This window comes from Alligator sinensis, unplaced genomic scaffold (assembly GCF_000455745.1).
Source record: "Alligator sinensis unplaced genomic scaffold, ASM45574v1 scaffold1046_1, whole genome shotgun sequence".
Classification (NCBI taxonomy): domain Eukaryota; kingdom Metazoa; phylum Chordata; order Crocodylia; family Alligatoridae; genus Alligator; species Alligator sinensis.
The window spans coordinates 1,697,534-1,717,351 of NW_005842174.1; the positions used below are offsets into that span (position 1 = coordinate 1,697,534).

The 19,818-nt window shown below is 51.3% G+C and overlaps 1 protein-coding gene across 1 annotated transcript in view; it reads right to left on the reverse strand.

Annotated features, from left to right (window-relative positions):
• Positions 1 to 19,818, reverse strand: part of RBBP8NL (RBBP8 N-terminal like) — a 33,806-nt gene that overhangs the window by 3,558 nt on the left and 10,430 nt on the right. Inside the window, 13 exon segments of the mRNA XM_006025939.2 lie at positions 1 to 4; positions 7 to 28; positions 1,006 to 1,082; positions 3,863 to 3,983; positions 4,174 to 4,990; positions 6,001 to 6,164; positions 7,449 to 7,531; positions 8,340 to 8,509; positions 10,241 to 10,313; positions 11,898 to 12,010; positions 12,640 to 12,735; positions 14,614 to 14,656; positions 15,799 to 15,955. The exon segment at positions 1 to 4 is cut by the window's left edge and continues 95 nt beyond it. Coding sequence (XP_006026001.2) covers positions 1 to 4; positions 7 to 28; positions 1,006 to 1,082; positions 3,863 to 3,983; positions 4,174 to 4,990; positions 6,001 to 6,164; positions 7,449 to 7,531; positions 8,340 to 8,509; positions 10,241 to 10,313; positions 11,898 to 12,010; positions 12,640 to 12,735; positions 14,614 to 14,656; positions 15,799 to 15,865 — 1,850 coding nt within the window. The 5' untranslated portion in view covers positions 15,866 to 15,955.

Here is a 19,818-nt window from a genome sequence, read left to right on the forward strand (position 1 = left end):
GGAGGTCATGCTCCGACGCGGCCACCACCTACACACAAAATGACAGCGGGTCGGTCATTGGGCTCCCCAGCTTCCCGGGGCTTCTCGGTGTCTGTTGATGGCAGGCAGGTGCGTGACCTCCCCTATGTGGCAGCAGCACGTGGGTTTTCAATTGTTCGTGAATGAGATGCACGTGATAACCCCATGCCTTTGCCCTTCTCAAGTGCTTGTAGAGCGGAGGGTCAGGATTACCGGAGGTGACTAGCAGTTGTGGGCACCCACCTAGAGAGGCCTGAAAAGGGTCTGATTGTTAGAAAATGCTGGGTTGTTCCCCTGAAAATGAGGATGCTTGAATGTTTCCTGGGTTGGGAACTGACCCAGGAAACACTACTCCCTTCTGCAAAATCTTGGCCTAGTTGACTAACCTAATCACCCTAAAAGGACCCCAAGTGTGAGGTCTGAGCCCATGCAATGGCATTCACACACTGAATGCCATGGACACCCATGCCACGGACACTGAGCCTGCCACGGACACCCATGCCTCTCATACAGGGTATCCCCAGCGGGATCTACTGTGATATTCCAGGGAGAGCAAAGCATCTTCCCATTATCCTGCTACCACCCCGAGATAAAGACAAGGATTTCCCTTCTAGTTTGAGAAAACCTCGCTCCCTCCAGCACAAAGCTCCACCAGCTATTACCAGGCTGGAAGTCAGGAGGGAGGGAGGGTTTAGTGGCTGGGTCTCCAAGGCAGAAACACTTGCCACCTCCCTATGTGACCCTGGCCAGGTATATGGCCATTCTGTAACCCAGAGGAGTTCCCAAAGTCCATTTAGCCTGGGGAAATAGGAGGAAGATGGTGGTTGTATTGTCTTATTGTTCCACTTTCTGTTGGACGTAACATGTCCCTGCCTGACAGAATCACTCTGGGAACTTCAAAAGGGGCTTTCACAAGCAAAAATCCCAACCTGCAAACATAACCTAACACAGGGTGTTTTTGGGCATGGTCTGGGGAAAGGACCAAACCTCGCTGTCCGTTGTGTCCGGCTCATCCAACTCCTGCTTCTCAGACTCCTGCTTCACAGACTCCACTTCATCATCCTCTAAGGGAACAAGAAAGGAAGGTCACAGCATCATCCTGGGGAGCAACAATCCACCTCCCCTCGCTTGCAGACATTAGACACTTCCATTGTCAGGGTCCTCAACCCCCCGGCAGACCTGTGCAATCTCATGGCACTTAAAATAAAGAAGACAAGAAGTGCTGAGACAGTCCAGAGGCATGGGCCCAAGCTCTTCAGTGTGCCCTGGCTGTCCAGTGACACAGAATGACAGCAAATCCCTCTTCACCGGCCCGCTGAACTGGAGTTATGACTGCCTTGTATTGCTAGGACTAACTAGAGTGCCCTGATGGGTCTGGACTGGGTTGGACGTGAGTTAAGAGAAAGTCTGAGCCAGCAAGACACGTGAGTTACCTCCACAAGGTGGAGATACCTCACTGGACTTGGAGTTGAATTTTTCTGGGGTAGGGGTGTGCAAGGCCTATCTCTGTGTGTATGTGTGTGCATGCATGTGTGGATGTATATGTATGTGCATACACACACACGTGGGCAGGGTGGCAGTGCTGATTTCCACAAGAAAAAAGAAATGACCGCAACACCAAGGGGCAGCACAATTTCATCAGACGAGCCTGCCGTACCGAAGTGCACCCCCTCCTTTAACCGCCGCATCTCGAGGAACATTGCACTCCCTCTCTTTTCCTAATCCAGCAAGGCTGTTGCCGGCACTTGGATTGCAGGATCAGGACAGAAATGAGCCTGAGTGGAAGTCCTGAAAAGCTGCCCAAGACTTCATGCCACGGAGTCACAGCAGCGAATTTTGTTCACAACAAACACGATGTCCCCGCACAGCACAAGGTTTCCCCAGCGTACAGAACGGGGCACAGACCTGCAGGCACGTGAACACGCTCACCCCGGCTCCTGCAGCACATCCTACCTGTGCTGTCCTCATCTGGGCCAGTTTCTCTTTTTTAAACCAAGAATCTCTCCCCCTGCACATGGCTTACAGGTTTCAGACCCCTTTGGGAGCCCTTGCACTCTCACACTATCATTCCAGTGGGTTGAGGATCACTAGCACAGTGCAAAGGTATTCTGTGGGCCCTTTTCTGGGCTTGGTGTCGCCTTAAATTGAAAACCAAAGCGAGCTCCGCATTGTCCCACACCCAGACTGTACTCAGCTTAAATTCTTCAGCCCTGATTACACCTTCTCAATATATAAATCGATACGGTGCCCCCTGCCTTCCCCCACAGCTTTTTCCTCCCCCAATGCAAAAATCTAATTCTTTGCACTGGAAAATGCTCCTAAACCCCTGACACGCCCATAGCCAATTAATCCAGGGTAGCTCAACTTTCCAGCTGAGCCTGTATGTCTGGTCTGGAGACGTGCTGCACTCCCCTCTATTCATGGAGTAAGGTGCTGACACTCTCCTACAAACAGAGGGAAACCAGGGTTCAACATCCAGGTGCAATGCCAGTGGAGGAGAAGGACATGCTTATGGTTGGAGGAAGGGTATAGGTGGCCTAAATGGAGGGGAAAAACCTTCTGGGCTGGTGGAAGCAAGACTAATGGAAAGAAGTTGACATGAAACCGGTGCACGAGGAGCTGGCAGAAGCAGTCCCCTGCTGCTCAAGCCACCCTACAGCCAGCGGGAATGTGCAGCAGCAGATGCTAGGAGCCCAAGGTGCATGGCAGGGCTTCACCGTGCTGGGATCTGCCACATCACCCTCAGCCTCTTCACAGCCCCGTTGCCACACACTGGCATCACATCTTGAGGCCAAGACCATGCTGCTGACTCCCCTGGAAGCTTGTGCCTTTGCTCCTCTGTGAAATACAGTTTTTTTACTCTGGGAACCGCAATAGTCTCTTGGTGACAGCCTTGCTACACGTGGCTGGATAAGCCTTCCTCTGGAGGCTCAGTTCGGGGTACCACCTTGAGGAAGCTGCCAGGAGCATGGGCTTTCCTCCGTGCCCACTCCAATGGGTATCTTGGGCAGCCGTTCTCCCTCCTTGCTCTGTGGTGAGTTTGTCTGTAGGAGAAAGGCTCCACATCCTACCCCTCAGTGCATCCAGAGTGTTTGTTCCTTAAGTGATGGGCAGCTTCGCATCTTCATTGCTGGGCTAGTCTTTGTGCTCTGTGCTGCTGGAGCAAGGCCCTTGGGGAAACAACCTGCTCCAGCCCTCTGCACAGGGGAGCCACATGCCTGGCTCCTATGCCATCTCCCCTTCTGCTCCTCGGTATGGGGCAGAGCCAGGGCACTGGTATGTAATTCCCAGTTGCATAAATCACCTACTGGGGTCTTGTGGCAACTGGCACAAAGTGCAGCTGCCCTGAGGCTGCTTTTCCTTGTGTGGGGGCTCAGTGCCTTTGAAAATCAGACCACTTTTGTCTAGACACCTAAGTAAGGGTATAGGGGGCCCAAGTGGAGGCCCTGGCTTGGAAAAGTATAGACATGGGGAGAGATTTCCAAAAGCACAACTGGGAGGTAAGTGCCTGACTCCTACTAGCTGCCAAGGGGCGCCTGGTGATTTTGAATTCACCCCCCCCCCCCCTTTGAACCTGAAAGCTTGCTTAATAACTTTTCTCCAACCATTTGGGTTGGTCTAATAAAAGATATCAAATTCACGCAAGGAACCTTGTCTGCCTATGTCCTTAGACCAACACGGCTACAACCTAAACCCCACCCCCCTCCTTGGTATTTAAGCATTGCTTGTTTGCTTGGGAAGCCCAGTCCATTGAGCATCCGGTGCTGGGGAGACCTGCTCACAAGGCTCAAGGCACCCTCTGGTCTGGCCTTCTCAGACGTTTCATTTGCACAGAGCTTTTTACCTGGCTGCGCGCCTGGTTCTTGCTTTTGTGCCGTAAGAGATGTTCTTATCCGGGTCTCTGGATCCAGCTCCGGCTCACGTGATGCTGACTTGCTAGTGGGATGTCCGCATGAGGAAGGGACCTGCAACACAGGCAATCGTAACGTTAATCGCGGCAAGAAGAAACCCCTGACATGAGAGTTAAAAGAACCTCTCTCCACCCGCGCCTCAGGCTAAGGGTTCTGCATATCTGTGGCAACAGAGCCTCATGTCCTTTAGGTAGGCTCTGAACATGCAGCAGCCTGTCCTCACCAGTGCTCAACCAGTACTCACCAGTCTGGCTGCCATATCCTTCTCCTCCTCTTTGGCACTGATCTGCTCAGACTCATGAGTCACAGGCGGTGGGGTGGCAGGCAGGCGCTGGCCGGAGGCAAGGTGGGATTTCTCAGCCCCTGCTCTCGGCAGCACGCTCATCTGAGGATCGGGACCTCGGCTGCGAGCTTCACCCTGCTTGGGGGACTGGTGCCAGCGGGTGGGCTTCAGGCTTTCCCTCCCTCTTCCATAATCGGACAGGTCCAGAGGTGTGTCCATGGCACAGTCTCTTGCTGCCTCTGTCTTCTCTCTTTGCTCCAAGTGGTCCCTGTTTAACCAAAGGTGTTTCTCTTCTCTCCCTTCCAAGGGATCCTTTAGTAAGGACCCTTCCTCTTTGCCTCCTGTGGCTGTGCCCTGGTGCGGGGAAGGCAGACATGTGTCCGCTGGCGGGACAACAGCTGGACGGCGATCCCTGAACTCTCGCTGGCGCTGGTGGGTCAGGAAGCACTGCAGCTTCTCCCTGTGCTTGAGGAGCTGGAGCCGGCCTTCTAGGTGCTGATCCCTCATATACACCACAGCCCCAGGCAGCTCGAAAATAGCCGCAGGATCCTCCCACTCGTCCTGCGCCCGTGTCCTGCCTTCTGCCTCCCTGGCCCGAAACAGGGGGCTCGGGCAGCTGTTGCTTCTGTCAGTGGCAGGGCATTTGCTCCTGAGTCCAAGCTGGTGCAGGGAAAGGTGCTGGTTCAGGAGGCAGAGCTGCTCCTTCTGTGCGGTCAGCTTCAGCACTTCATAGGAAGAAGCTGCCTGGTGGGAATCCGACTTGTTTGCTCTCAAGTAACTGAGCGAGACAAAAAAAATTAAAGTAAAGATGCAAGTTCCCAAGTGAGCCACCCTCACTCCCTGCTTCGCGCCTCGCTCGTGCAGCTGACGGGCCAGCATCTCTGCTGAGGTTAAGCTTGCCCGATTCTTTGGAAGATAATGGATCTCTGCCAGGTTACTCCGGCAATGAGTTTGGCCCGGCATACTGAAGCAAAACCTGCAAGTCCACTTGTGTGTGTACCTGGACACCCACCCCATGGGTCCAACAAAGTGTCATTATAGCTGTGCAAAACCTGCTGGTGTGTGGGAAAACCAGGTGGTTTGGGGCAAGTTGCCCCTAGCCTAGAGCTGCTGGTGCAAAAATGAGTGCATATCCACCAACTCGCAGGTGGGCACAAACAACTCTACAGTAAAACAGACTTGATATTAGTCACCATCTTGTCCAACATACTTAGGGCTCATCTGGGGACCTCCCGAGCTAAAAGTGTAAGCTGCTATAGCTTGAGTTGGAGACCAAGCTTCAGACCTGGAGCTGTGATGGACCCACATGTCTTACATGGGTTGGAAATAGAGGAGATCTGTGGCATTAGGTGGTGACGGGAACAGGAAAACTCAGAGGGGGAAAGCCATGCAGAGGAAAGGGTAGTTCCAGGCTGCCAAAACCCAGCTCTATTGAATTGGTGATAGCATCTTCTTGCCTTCTTCCTTAAGCACACATGAGCTCAGAGTACGGTGCTTGGGGAAACTGAGTCCTGGCCTATCACTCTGGTTTACCACTTGGCAGCCTCCACATACATGTGCTCGGTTTGTAACTGAGGATGCTCTGGGCATAGCTGTATGGTGGGAAGATGCAACATGGCATGTAGCTAATAGAGAGGCAAACAAAAGAAAACCACCAGCAGCGCACCAGCTTGCTACAAAGCCCTCAAAGTCAATGGGAATCTTCCAATCAATTTTGCTGGGAGCTGGATCAGGCCCAAGGAGAGTGGGATATTGGAGAGATGTCAGCACTGAGATAACACTACTCACACCTCCAGGCTGGGGCTGTGCTCGCGCTCTGGTGAGAGCAGGGGCTTCCTTGCTGGTGGTGACGTTGCTGTCTCGGCAGAGGTTTTCCTGAGGGGGCAAGGCCGGGATCCAGGGCTCACCAAGGCGATGGTCCCATGCAGCTGGTTTGCTATCCTCTGGGAAGGCTAAAAGCACAAGGGAAAAATGCGCTTGAAATTTAGCTTCATCTGGAGACCTGCTGCTGAGTGGGGACTAGGTAGAGAAAGATGACAAAAGGAGAAGCTCTGCAGCAGTGAATACATTTTCTCTTCTATCAATTTACATTAATAATTCAAACGTGTTGTTATATTCCCAATGAACAGTGGAATGAGGCTGCAGCACAGTGCCAGGATCTGCCTTTTCTTTCCCCGGGAAGGCTGCTCTCCACTTCCTGTTTGTCCAGCAGATTCTGCTTTATTTCTTACTTTCCAGCTGTGCTGACTTACACACCAAGAGGTCAGGCGATCTGTCTAAGGTGAGCTAGGACACAGTGTCTTACCCAGGATATGATCCTTCAAAGCCCCGGTCCTTCATCCCAACTCCCATGTTTACTGCCTTATAGCAGCCAGCGCACTAGTGCACCTCCATTCGCAGGCCAATACAGCATCATCTTTCTGTGCCCTCATAAAAAGGCTCTGAACATGCCTCTACTTGACATTTTCCCTTCCTGCTTTGACATGTCACCACCAGCCTCTATCCTCTGTCATCATTAATTGCTCTCCCAGCTGGCCTGCAGCTTTGCCTTGTCTTCCGTGGAATTCAGGTAACTGGCTCCAGGGCCAGAAGTAAAGCATCAGGGTGTGTGGATGGGAATATATGTGGGTGTGTTTGAGCTCCCATCAGGAGATACAGTGCTCTGCTTCCCAAACTCTCCAGACCCCATGCTCAGTGCTCCAGATCAGTCAGGACGCCTCTCCTGAAACACAGTCTTTCAAGGCATGGGTAGTTAGGAGTGCAGCCAAGGTCAAAAGCCAGGCACTTGGAGCCCAGCCTCTCTGAAAGGCAACACCCTTGTAGCTTCTGGACCTAAGAAAGTTCCCTAATTATGTATCAGAGAGGGGAGGCAGTGTGATTAGGAGCAGAGTGAATGCCATTGCAGGACAGCGACTGCCTGCTGCTAGACACGCTAGGAGACATTTCCAGCGTATAAGCATGAAAGCAAGGCTGAGGTTTTCACTTTAATAGCTGGAGACACAAGGGCTGCAGCCGAGTTCTTGCTGGATGCTCATGGCCAGTGTTAAGGCATGTGTCAAACATTGGGGTCAGGGCCTGGGACTGGCTGGTGTCTTTTCTTAGTGATCTACCGGGCAAGTTATAAGGGCCTATATAGCATCCAGCTCACTGCCTGTCTGGAGTCAACTCTCCATGGTAAGGATGCCCAGACTTGGTGAGGAAAGCCTGATGATGCTGGGCAACATCTGGTAGCTTACGGTTTCTGGAACGGAGGCTTCTTGGACAGTGGTGCTTGGGGAAATCCTGCTTCCTGGGGAACTCCTCCGTCTTGCAGACTTCTCTGAAAGGAAGGACAGGGCCTGTCACCAACAAAGCTGGCCAGAATTTTGTAGAGACTCCCTTGCATTTCTCCCCATGCCCTTGCATGCAGTGTACCTAAAAAGCCTGGCCAACCAGGTTGCTAAAAAAGACATCAGTCAATACACCGCAGCTGTAAAGAGCCAGCCTGGTACCATGTGCTTTCCAAAGAGGATTTCTAAATGACCTGCAGCCACATTTCTGTTAGGAAATGCCATTGCAGGTGCTACTGACAGTGCATGCAGTCCCGTGTGTGCTGCTTTATGGTCTATTTGTGCCTGTGTGCCGATGGGGTATGCACCCAGTACTGTGGGTACAGGCAGATGAGCATGTGGAAGTGGGCATGCAGATCTGGGGGACAAAGCTGGTCTTTGGTCTGGCATTCAAATCCAGACTCAGCCTGTCCTGTGTAGACAGGCCACCGCAGCAGTGCTGCCACTGTCAAAGCAGCAGCAGTGGGCAGTGTCGAGGCAGCCTGAGACCGTGGGGGTCTCAGCAAGAAGGCTGCTGGGAATGACGGTCAAATGCTTGCATTTCTCACTCCTCAGCTGCGAGGCCCGGCACTGGAGCACCAGATCGGAGCTCTTGCCCGTGAAGCATTGCGACTCATTGTTGACATGCAATTCCAGGCAAACCATATGTTCTGCACTAGATGAATGTCCATCTTGGGGTTAGGATGACCTGGTCTTTGTTTCCTGTTCGATGCATCTGCTGCTGGACTAGCCCATGGCTGCAGCTAAGCCACCCTCCCTTCCACCGCTCAGGTATGGGCTGGAGCTGGCAGCCCATACCTTCTTCCAGTTCTTGGCTGGGCAGTTCATGGTGGGTCTCTTCTGCTTCTCTGCTAGCTGCCTTGTCTGTGCTGGGGTTTCGGCTCCCGGGGGAGAGCAGAGCCAAGGGAGAGTCAGGGGTTGAGCTGCTTTCTCTGGAGAGGGAGCGCTGACACTTGGCCCTGTCGCCGCTGCAATGAAAAGAATGCAAAGGCAGAGAAATGAGGAGGACAGCACTAGACTGGACGCCAGCCTCACGCGAGCTTAGCACACCACCAAAACCCCTTCCACTGCAGCTCACTGCACCTGAATGGCATGTTGATTCGGGTGTGAACCAACACAACACCTCACGGCAAAACCCAGTCAGAGCGGCTGACTTTCCCCCTCCTTCTTTGTGGGAGAGATCTCAGCTACACGTCAACTTTATGGAAATGGGAGACCCCTCCCAGCTTGCTCCTGCAGCTGTATGGCCGAGGGCAAGCGAAACTTGGGGGCATCTGAAACTTGGGGGCACCCAAAGCTCAAGCTCCCGGGCTTTGCCTTGCATGTAGGATGCCCGCCAATGGATCTGGAAGCACCTGAAGCCCCAGGTGGGGTGGAGGCTGTTTGTTGGTAGTAATGACTCACGGATTAGGAATTGATTTGGCTGGTTTGACTTGGAACACGAAAAATTAGAAAAAAAAATTTAAAAATGTTTGCGGGAGCTTCCCGGGAAGCCATGACACTGGCGTGCCTTCAGTGCAACCCAAAAGACAGACCGAAGTTTTGCTAGACGGTCTGTGGCCAACCTGGGGGCTCTGGCCAGGGATTGGGTTTTGCTTTCAAACCCCAAAGCAGGGCTGGGGTTGGGGCTGGCAGCCCTGCTGTACAGCTTTGCACAGCTCTAGCTCAGTAAATCAGGCCAGAAGAAGGTCTAGAAACCTTTTGGGTGGCAAGAAAGAAGCCAGACACGATAGGGAAAAGTGCTCTTTAAACCGAGAAAACCGTCTGTGTTCCAAAGAAAACACATTTCTGCGCTAATCCCTTTCTAATCATTTTTTTGGACTTTAAACCCCCGAGGAAAAAAATGGCTCGTACGCGTTGGCTAATTGGATGTGTTACCTGAGCTTCCCTGTGGAGTTGTACTTGGTTATTACTTGCCGTGGTTTGCATGCTCTCCCCTCCTAATCTGGCCTGGATTCTCTTCCTGGCAGTTTTTTTCCACAGGAGAAATGTGATCTCTTTCCTTCAGCTCTGTTTTACTGACTCAGGGCCCTGCCGCTCCCTGTAAAGATGTCCTGGCAAACTGCATGTATCAAGGGTTTTGCCAAGAAGTGCTGGACCTTAATAGGTATCTCCAGAGATTTATGCATTATGGGAATGGATTGGAAGCTGGTGATATCCAAGACCATGTCCTGGCTTCTTCTACTTCCCTTCAGCAAGGCCAGGGTTTTGGTCTACTATTCTAGCAGCTGGGTGCAAGGTGCGTGCTGGGCACATACTGAGTGCCCTAGGGTCTCCAAGTCTCATCAGAGACCAGGGACACAAAATACACTTGTGATCAGAGGAGGGGATCCCCCCCACTATTCCCTAGCAGTGCATTGAGGGGTCTCCTGCAGGCCCCACTCCCCTCCACCATCAGGGGCCAAGCATCAACCACGCTTGGCCCCAATGAGGCACAGAATGAACAGCTTGCATGCTGGGGTGGACAGAAGTGAAGGTGGGGTGGAAACAGGGGTCCAGATCCTCCAAGGTGCCTAATGACCCCCTGAAATGAATGGGAGGAAGAGGATCCGGGAACAAAAAGCACGGTGCAGCAGGACTTGGCCAGCCTGAGGAGGTCGTCTCCACTACCTGGGCCAGAAGCAGCACTGGCTCACCCATCCCTTGTCTTAGGGGAACCGTCTTGCCAGCCCTACATAGTTAATTAAACCCAAGCTTACTCCAGACTTCGCAACCGCTTCAGCTCTTCCTTCAGAGTTTTATTTTCCTCCTTCAGCCTGTTCGTTTCGTTAGCTGCAGAGAGAGGCAAGGAGCACCGTACATTAGGGGACCGGCTGAGACTTAGCAGGCCGAGTGGCTGGGTGATGAGAGCTGTCCTGCAGATGCATGCCCTTGATGGGCAGGATAATGAGAAGTGCTTAAAAAAAGCCCCCAACTGAGTCTAAGCAAAGGTGACGGCATTACAGCACCCAAGCCCAGGTCTGCCAGGGCCAGAGGGAAGCTGGAGAAACCTCCCACGACACTGCCTCTCACAACCCCCTTCTCCCCTTGCAGATGGCGCGAGGGCGATAGCACTGGAAAGGACAAGCAGCAACTGCTTCAGGCCTCACAAAGGCTGCTCAGGGCCCTCCGAGGGAGCTCTAGCACTGAGCACCTGGAGGAAAAGCAGGAAAAGCAGTAATGTATATGCCCAGAGACCTCATGTCTACGGCTATCTCCTCTTAAGCAACACTGCTGTCATCTCCCTGGCTGGCCGCTACCCTCCACCTCCCCTGCCAGTGCATGGGCAAATGTCATCCAAACGACAACGGCCTAAGTGGAAGCCAGACCTCCAGAAGGTAGCATGCCCTCAGGGACTGGCCTCACTGCATCAGTCTAGTGCATCGGGGTCTCTCCTGTCCCTCCTGCTAGCTTCACCTTCTGGGGCGATTCTCCCTGGGACAGGGAGGAAGCCAGGAGCGGTTATGCAGAAATGCAGTTCATAAAGAGCATCTCACCTCAGTCAGGCCCCTGCTCTGCCCTCGAGCTCACACTCACGGTGATGTTCAGACGTGAGAAGCTCAGTCTGTGGCATGCACACCCTTTGCCCTGGTGCGTGTGATGCACACTCGCTTGGATGTGTCAGTGTGTCAGGGTGGACGTGGAACCCCTGGCAGTTTGCTCGGGGGGAGGTCTTTGGCATGAGGCCTTAAAGACAATGTACCTGCTTGCTCCCTTGGGATGGAAAGAACCAGTCTCCAAAGGAGCTCGGCCTTTCCTTGCTTCACTTAAAGCAAGATGGATCTTTAGGATGAGAGATGCTAGTTTCTGACTGCTCCGAGCAAAGGGGCAGCGTGGGGGAGAGAAGACAGGTACAGCACAGAGGAGATATACTGCCGCTGCCTGGCTTCTTCGGCATGAAAGTGATGCTTGGGACAGAGGGAGCCGGGAAGAGCAAAGACATAATGAGGATATAAACAAGCAGCTGCTGGCACTTTGCCGTCCCTCCCTCCAAAGAAATGCAAAACAAACCAGCACGGCCTCTTCCTCCTTCCCCCCGCAGGGCTATGTGGCTAGAGAGGCAAAAGCACCCCGGGCTTGTGCAGGCCTGGGAGTAGTGCCAAGAGCTCAGGAGAGATTAATCATACGTGTTGCTTGGTTTTCATTTACCCGTGCTGAGCTGTTGCTCTAAATTTCCTGTCTTTTGCAGAGCGTTGCTTCAGCCCTGCCAAATGCATTCTTTTAGCAATTGTCGATTTTTTTTTAGGCCCGGATAGCTCGAGGTACAAGCCCCGAGATGCTCACCCTGGACCAGCCTGTGCCAGGACTGCGCAGGTAATGGCTGGTGCAAAGTGCCAGCAAGCCAAAGCTGAAGGGGCATCCAACCTCTGTACGTACTGAGAATGAAGATGTGCTGGAGGCTCTGGAAATGGGAGGTCTCGTACTCATCCTGCTTCTTTTTGGCCAGCTCCTGGGTGACCATGCATCTGTCACAGAGACCAGCTCGCAACCTGAACAGAGAACCCAGGGCTAAGAAGCTTGGTTGGTAGAAAGCTCCCACATCAGCCAGACCCCTCTCCTCTCATGGTATCAAAGCCACAAAGGAGCTAGCATTCATCCTCCCTCACCCCATGCCCCTACTTTATGAGCCTTTGCACCCAGGAACAGCGCGCATGATCCTTCCCTGCTGCACACAGAGGAAGATGACCCCAGTGAAGAGAGCTTAATATACTCTGTGGCCAGACCCTGCTCCTGGCTGCAACACTGCAATGGTCTGTGTTGCATCTGGCCAAGCTGCCTCATAAACCAGAGGGAATACAGCCAGGTCGGCACGGTGCTGCGCATGCATCCATAAACTCTGCTGAACTGCAGGGCAGAGGGGAGCGTGGCTGTCTACACTACACCTGGTTGGGGACAGCTCCTGAACTGGGTGCTGCGTTAGTGTGACGTCCGCTGGGCAGGAACGTCCTGGTTCAGGCTGCTAGAAATTTTAGTAGCTCGAGGCTCCAGAGGCTTTGCATTGCAACACCAGTTATTAAGAAAAGAGAGGCTTTTGTATTACAGCCCACTCACTGCGGAGCTGCTGGAAAGCAAGCTCCAGGTAGGTGTGGCTGCTAGACAGTTCAGAAACAACTCTTACCTGTTTTCTAAAACTTTGATGTTTTCTTTAAGGACCTTCTGTTGCTCCCGTAATTGGTGGTTTTTAGCAAACAGCTCTTCGATTCTCTGGGCATCTCTAAGTCAGGAGACAGCACGGGACAAAGCAAGGAAGTTACTGGGTTTGCCTCCTAAGCCCTGTTGCTTTCTTCTCAATTTGGAAGGAGGAAGGATTTATAGGCCACCTGGGTCATGCAGTTCATGCTATTCTTATCACTAAAATGCTCTTGCTTGCGGGGGGGAGTCAGTATGCTGGAGGGCAGGGCATGCACAGGTATTACAGGCTGGCTCCAGGCGGTAAGTAGGAGATACTGTCACTGGATACCATCTCCGGGTATCATCTCCCTGCCATGTACAGCAGACAGAAACCCCTCCTTCAAGGAATGCTGTGGTGACAAAGCCAGGCACTCAGTCATTAGGCAATGCAAAAAGCAAAGCTGTCTGTGCAACCTTAATTTGGCCCCTGCCGGCATATTCATAATGATACAGTCCTTAATTACATGACAGTGGACTCAGTGCTGGAGGAGCCTGGTGGGCACTGAGGATAGGAGAGCGCTCAGGCTTCTTGCGCCGCTGCACCTCCGGCAGACCAGATGAGCACCTGCAAGGGAAGCCTTGGGCTGCTGTGGGGAGAAGGTACCTGGGCAGGAGGCAGCAGGAGCATGCTCCGTGCAGACAGACTCCTCCAGGACTTAGCTGCTGAACTGGAACAGACTTCTGAGAGGAGAGTTTGCAGAGGTTTGTGACCAGGGTCAATTTTGCCTCATTTTCACAAGAACAAAAGGCAAGGGCCCTGAACCAGAGCAAAGCAACACATCCCCCCTCACTCTGGCCTGATCTGCTTTTGCTGATAATTCCCACCAATAAATTCAATCTGAGCAGACCTTTTGGCCCAGGAATTTCAGCTCAAAGGGCTTCAGTTTGGTAACATGATGAGTGACTAAACATGGTTTTATAACGGGAAGTGCCAGACACCCTTTGCTGCTAGGTGTCACAACTGGTGCTGCCTATAATACTTTGCACCAGTAGTTCCACCTCCCAGGAGGTTTCAACAGAAAAGAAATCTGGGATTCACTCTCATCTAGTTGGGAACACTGCTCCCACCTTGTTGAGGAGAGGGGCAGGAGGCTGTGATGCCCTGGCACCAGCCTGGCACCGCCTGGCTGTGATGCCCTGGCACCAAGCCTGAAGGCTAGGATCCCCAGGTTGGAAACTCCTGCTTCCTGTGAGGCACCTCCCAAGCAAATAAAACAAACCATGTAGGAAATGCACATCCACCTGGGGAGGCCTGGAGGGAATCCTACCAAGCTACATATTGCAAGCAGAGCAAAGCAGGAGAATTTGGTCTGTCGTGTGATGGAAAACTAAATGCAAGGGGGAATCATTTTGCCCAGTGCAAGATAATGGAGTTATTTGTGTTTTAAGACTTAAAAACCCAAGTTTTTTTTACTCAGCCTTAAACTGATGCAGTTAATAACACAGCTAGCTACACAAAAAGCAAGGGAGACTCCGGCACAGCGACTGCAAGGTTCTCCACCTCCTAACATGCCGTTCTCCACGGCACTGGGCTGCACAGAGGACACGGGCTGCATGAATCTGGTGAGGAGGGAAGCCCCTGGCTGGTTGAGTTACAAACAGGGGCTTTTCGTGCTTTTGCAAAGCTGTGATCAGTACATCTGCTGAGTGGGCTGCCAGGTGAATCTGAATTGCCTGGATAAAGTGAGTGATTTAAGACCTGCCCACTGTCAGGGCACTGTCGATTGCTTTGTGGACCGGAGCGAAGCGAAGATGGCGAGTTCGCTGCTGGGCTTGTCTTTCTATTCCACTTTGTGTTGATTTAATAGATGCTGAGAGGACCCAGAGCCCAGGAAAGGTGCCTTTTAACATTCCTATGTAGAAATATACACAGCCCCCCCCCGCTCAGCACAGAGACGGGAACAGAATCCGCCTTACTCACCGACACTTCTGGGCTGTCAGCTCTGCGAGCTTTGTTTGCAGGCCTGGAATAATTAATGGAGGTTCAGGAGATAAGTATTTATTGCTAATGATGGGACATTTCAGAAACAGAACGTTTTCTTCTAACTTCTGGGAAAGCACGGTAACTTAAAGGGAGACGGTCGGTTTAAAACTCTCCTTGCTAGAAAGTGAGTTTCCTTGCCCGTGCTGTGAGTTTAGTGAACTAGCTGAATATACCTTGAATCATTTTTTTAAAAACCTGCTTTTTCCTGTTGAACGTGTTTGAATTTCTTTCCTCTCGGACAATGAGAGCACACTACTCCAGTTCACTTCGCAAGATCTGTTTGGCATTACAACTGGTTATGCAAAACCTAGATTTGGGGTTGGAGTTATCCCAAAACATCACATGGGCTAGGATTACTCAGGGCAAGACTGTACTTATAACCTAAAACAGTAGCTAATGCAACAGCTTATCAGAAAAGCATAGGCTGGAAATGACTTTAATATGAGAGCAATGGGCCACATCATTTGTTTTTTTGGGTTTTTTTCTGTCTTGATGATCTGAGTTTGAACACATGTACTATTCGTTCTCTAGAGGAGGAAAAACATCACCCTCCCATCATTCTGCTCAAGTTCTACTTTCTCATTGACCATTTAGTATCCAAAAGTATCACCCACTCGCCTAATAGGCAAATGGCTTCCCATTTATATTATCCTGCAAAGGCTTTCATTACTTCCTAGCTGTGTTAGCCCAGACCAGTTTGAAGGCTCAGGGGCTGACAGCTGCATGTGCTTCCACACAGGAGACTGGGGATGAACCCAGAGCAGGCAGCAGGAGAGTGAAGGCAGTAGCATCCTCGGTGTTTTAGTTGAGTGGGAGCATTTGGGATAGGTTTGCCCTGCACCGCTCTGGAGCATCCTTTATGGGAATGACACTGTAGCATACCCTGTAGAAGGACGTTTGGGAATAGGAAACCAGACACCCGTATCCCTTAGTGGTACAGAGTTACTGATTTCTACAGCATGCTCCGTGCCGGGGGCTCCTTTCCCATGTCCTCGGCTCAGCGGACTTGCTCCCCCCTCCAGGTTATTTGGAGCTAGATAGGAGAGTCTGACTTTGCGCTCTTACTTCTTAGAAAGAACTTGTTTTGCCCCTTTCAACAAATGCTCTTGAGCGTCTCCTTACCGAGGACCTCTTTCTCATGGATTTCCTTGAGCTTGTTCAGGAACTCTGCAAAGCTGTCTGTGCTCATGTTCAAGGGTATACGAGAAGCCCGGGTTTGGGTGCGAATCTTCTGCTTTCAGGTCCGGATTGTGCCTTTTTTTATCTTTTATGTCTGAGCCTGAGATAAAAGCACATAATGAAAAGCCCCATGTAAGTTTTGCGATTTTGCAAAGGTTAAAAAAAAAAATTGCACAAGCTGATACGCAGACAGCCAAATCTTTCCTAAAGCGTTACAAATAGGGCACATGTTCCAGAGGTCAGACCTCAAAGCCTGGCTTCTCTTTTCTATTTTGCACTTACAAGTTGTGGGTGGAAATGATGACAGGTGCAATTTGGCAACTGTAGTCCTCACTTGCAGGTGCCAGCTGTACTTGAAGATACAAACCAGGGCTGTGAACTAATATAGATCATGCCTGCAATGAACTATTTCTGTAAAATTGGATCTGGAATTATTTTTCTGTGCAAAATGAGGGCTTGGAAAGGGAGACCTATTTTGGACTAGGCTAAAACCCAGGGACTGGCAGGAAGGCTGAATTTACATTGCCCTTTTAATGACTGAGACCAGAAAAGGCAGGGCATCTCCTTGTAGACCAATCGAATGGGCCCCACATGCCTTTCCGGGAGGTGCAGGTTAGTGAGCACAGGGCATCATTGCTGCCAGAAGAATCAGAGTGAAAAAAAAAGATTGAAAAGCCTCTAACTTGCCCATTTTCCGCAGAAGGAGTCTGAAACACCTTTGCTGTGAAGCAGACTAATTACACAAAGTCAACCCTGATTTTATGTGCCTTTTTCCATCGGAGGATTGCAAAACAGCCCCCTGAGGTTAGTGAATTCAGCCTCAAAAATGCCCCAGTGAGACAGGGGATGAAGTGTTAACAGCTCCATTTCACAGAAAGACTAAATGAATGGCCAACAGGGCCCAGGAAGCCTGTATGGCAAAGAGACTGCATCCCCTTTCATCCTAACCAGTTTCAAAGAACATGAAAGAAAAGCTATTTCAGACAGAGCCTTGCCACGCGGCCCCACTAGCAGTATTGAGGTATTTGTACCCGGGTCGAGCAGGAGAACGGCTCGGTGGTCAGGACACTTGCAACATCAGGGTTCAGCTCTCTGCTCCATCTGTCACTCGGCCTCTCTGTTAACACTTCTCACCTCGCAGGCATGTAGAGAGGTGTGCCATGGTGGTGGTGCCAGCTAAGCATCCTCAACACGTGACAGCTCTAGTTTTAACGAGTGCTTTTCTTCTCCTCTGTTCAATGACCCACACAAGCAAGGGAGGCAGGGGAAAATGACCCCCTTTCCAAGGGCAAGTACAACCTGGGAGACACTGGGTGTGTCTACATGTGCATTAATGCGCTGTAGTTAATGCACATTAAGTTTAGGACCTGTAATAACAAGTGCGGTACTAACTCAACGTGCAGTAACTGGTGCTCCTACGCAATAGTGCTGGCACGCAGCTTTTTAGTGACGCTAATGCACGATAGACTAATTGTACTGGCCATTAGCACATTAACACGGCTCACCGTGACACGCTAACTCACAGTAGAATAAATCTACTGAGCATTTAGCATCTTGTGTAGATGGGCCCACTGAGTCCTAGCCAATAGACAAAGCAACCAACTAACCAAACTATTGATTTATTTTAATTTCAATGGTCACAACCTCAGGAGTTACCGGCTGTGAACATTAGAGCAAATCTGCAAGTTAACCCATGAACCTGTAGCCACTAAAGATAGATGTTGGCAGAAGCCCTTTCCTTTTTTCAGCAGGCCAATTCCTTGGTTGCCTCAGTTCTGCTGGACAGAATCAGGGCTGATCAACAGGGTTTCTTGTAAAACCAAGGGAGATTCCTCTGTACATGAAGGGGCAGTGGCCTGTGGTTTAGGCATCAGCTTCCACCCCGGCTCCCCTGTCACTCTGAAGCAGCCGCCGAGTTCTCAGGTAGTCGTGGATTTATTTTAGTTTAGTGATAAACTCAGTGATCATCTCAGTAGATTTCCAAAACTGAGAAAAGGGGTGTCAGGAAAGGGATGCAGACTCCAGGATCAGTACATGGCTCGGGATAAATTAGTCTTTTTCCACTGAAAATCTAGATTTTTGTCTCATCTACAGTCAGTCCCATTCAGAATACAGTGAATTTGTTAACAGGAATGCAGTCCTGAACCGATCGCAGGTTATTGAAATACAAACGCGTACACGTGCTTGTGTGCAGAGTGCATGGGTTCATCCGTATTTTTGAAAAGACCGGCATTTATATTGTTTGTGAGGACTGTATTACTTTTGCACCTTCAAGCTGTCCTGCAGCATCATGCACCGAGGTTTAGCACTGCATGCACTGGTTTCCTGATTCACTCCTGTTGCATGTTTGTGCGTGCGTTTGTCTGCATTCATAAAACAGATGCACTCTATCAGCTACGCAGGCACAACTGAAGCCAGAAGTTGAGAAGGGCCTCATTTTTAATAGATTTGGCATTTGCCTATGAGTATAAATGATACGTGCAGTTGGGGTATAGTGACCATGTATGCATAGGCAAAATGGATGCGTAGCTGCATGTGCCTGTGGCGACAAGATGCATAACAAAAGATCATAGCGATTGTGCCCACAGATGAGACATTCAGCTGTATGCTCAGGCTTTTTCAGCAGCTTTATCAGCAGCTAGCTCGAGAAATGGAGGAGGGATCACCGTGCCTTGAGAAATCTTAAAAAAAAAAAATCATTTTCTTTTGTTGCTACTTCCCATGGCAGTAAAAAGCCCCTCCTCTAAGGATAGGGATCTCGGTGCACCTGTACATCCCACACCCAAACTGCGTGGGACACTGGCATAGCTTGCCGGTGCAGCGGCTCGTATCATTAACAGACTTCTTTGGCATTAGCAACCATGAAATGGAATTAGGAACAGATCCATCGTGTGGTCGCTCAATCTCCGTAACCGTATTCGGGTAGCGAGCTGGTGTCAGTCGCATGCGGATTACTTCCCGAAAGCCGCTATGGAGTGAGGTGCGGTACGTGGGAGTTGCATCCTTGAATCCCAGGCTGAGATTGCAGTGTTCATTTTGACGTGCCAGACGACAGGTCCTGGGCTACGTCAGCCCCTGCGGAGAAGTCGCATGGTTCAGGAAAGAGAGCGTCGGACTGGGACTGACGGCTCCTAAATCCGGCTCCGGATGCACCGGGTGGCTTTGGGTGAGGCACTAAGCTGCCTAGGTACCTATTCAGCTGTACACTCCCGCTGCTAACTCTGCAAGGCCCGGCTGCAATCCAGGACGATGGCTGCTACGTGTAAACGCGGCTTGCACAGAGTCCACCCCGCAGCTTGCTTTCTGCTGGGACTGGCCAGGTTGGCCTGACCGCTGGGCTCACATTCAGACTTGAAGCCTGGCACCAAGACTCTGTTAAGCCTCTCAAGAACAAGCCCTTACGGTCCCTCCAACCTCGCTTGGAAAATACAGACCTCTCTGCAAAGCGCAGGAGCTCTGTTTTCTTTCCCCTTGGCCACATGCTGACCGTGATATCAGTCCACATTGGGCTAGGAGCTTCCCTCCATGGCTGGTACCTCCAGCGGCTCCCGGTTTCCTCAGACCGCTGGCTCCACAGCTGAGGAGGATTTATTGAGGGAGATTTATTGATGAAGACCAGACTCCAGAGTACTGCGGGAGGAGGCTCACTCCTCCAAACAGCAATTTCTTTTACAGCGCGAGCCCTTTCTGAGGAGCTGTCAGGGTAATATATGCCCACTCACCCCCGTGATGCCGCGCTGACACCATGTGGAGTGGGAGCCTTTAGGAGCGCCATCGAAGCGGGACTGGCCGTATTTCAAAGTGACAAGTGCACTTTCCAAACAGAGCCTGTGTTGGGAGGGAGCTTGTTATTTTGAGGACAGACCCGAACGCGAAGGTAAGCTCGCCACGACACGTCCAGCCTGTCTCTGGAAATCCAGCAGGGTCTGAAAAACCTGCTCTCCCGGAGCCTCTCCAGGGAGC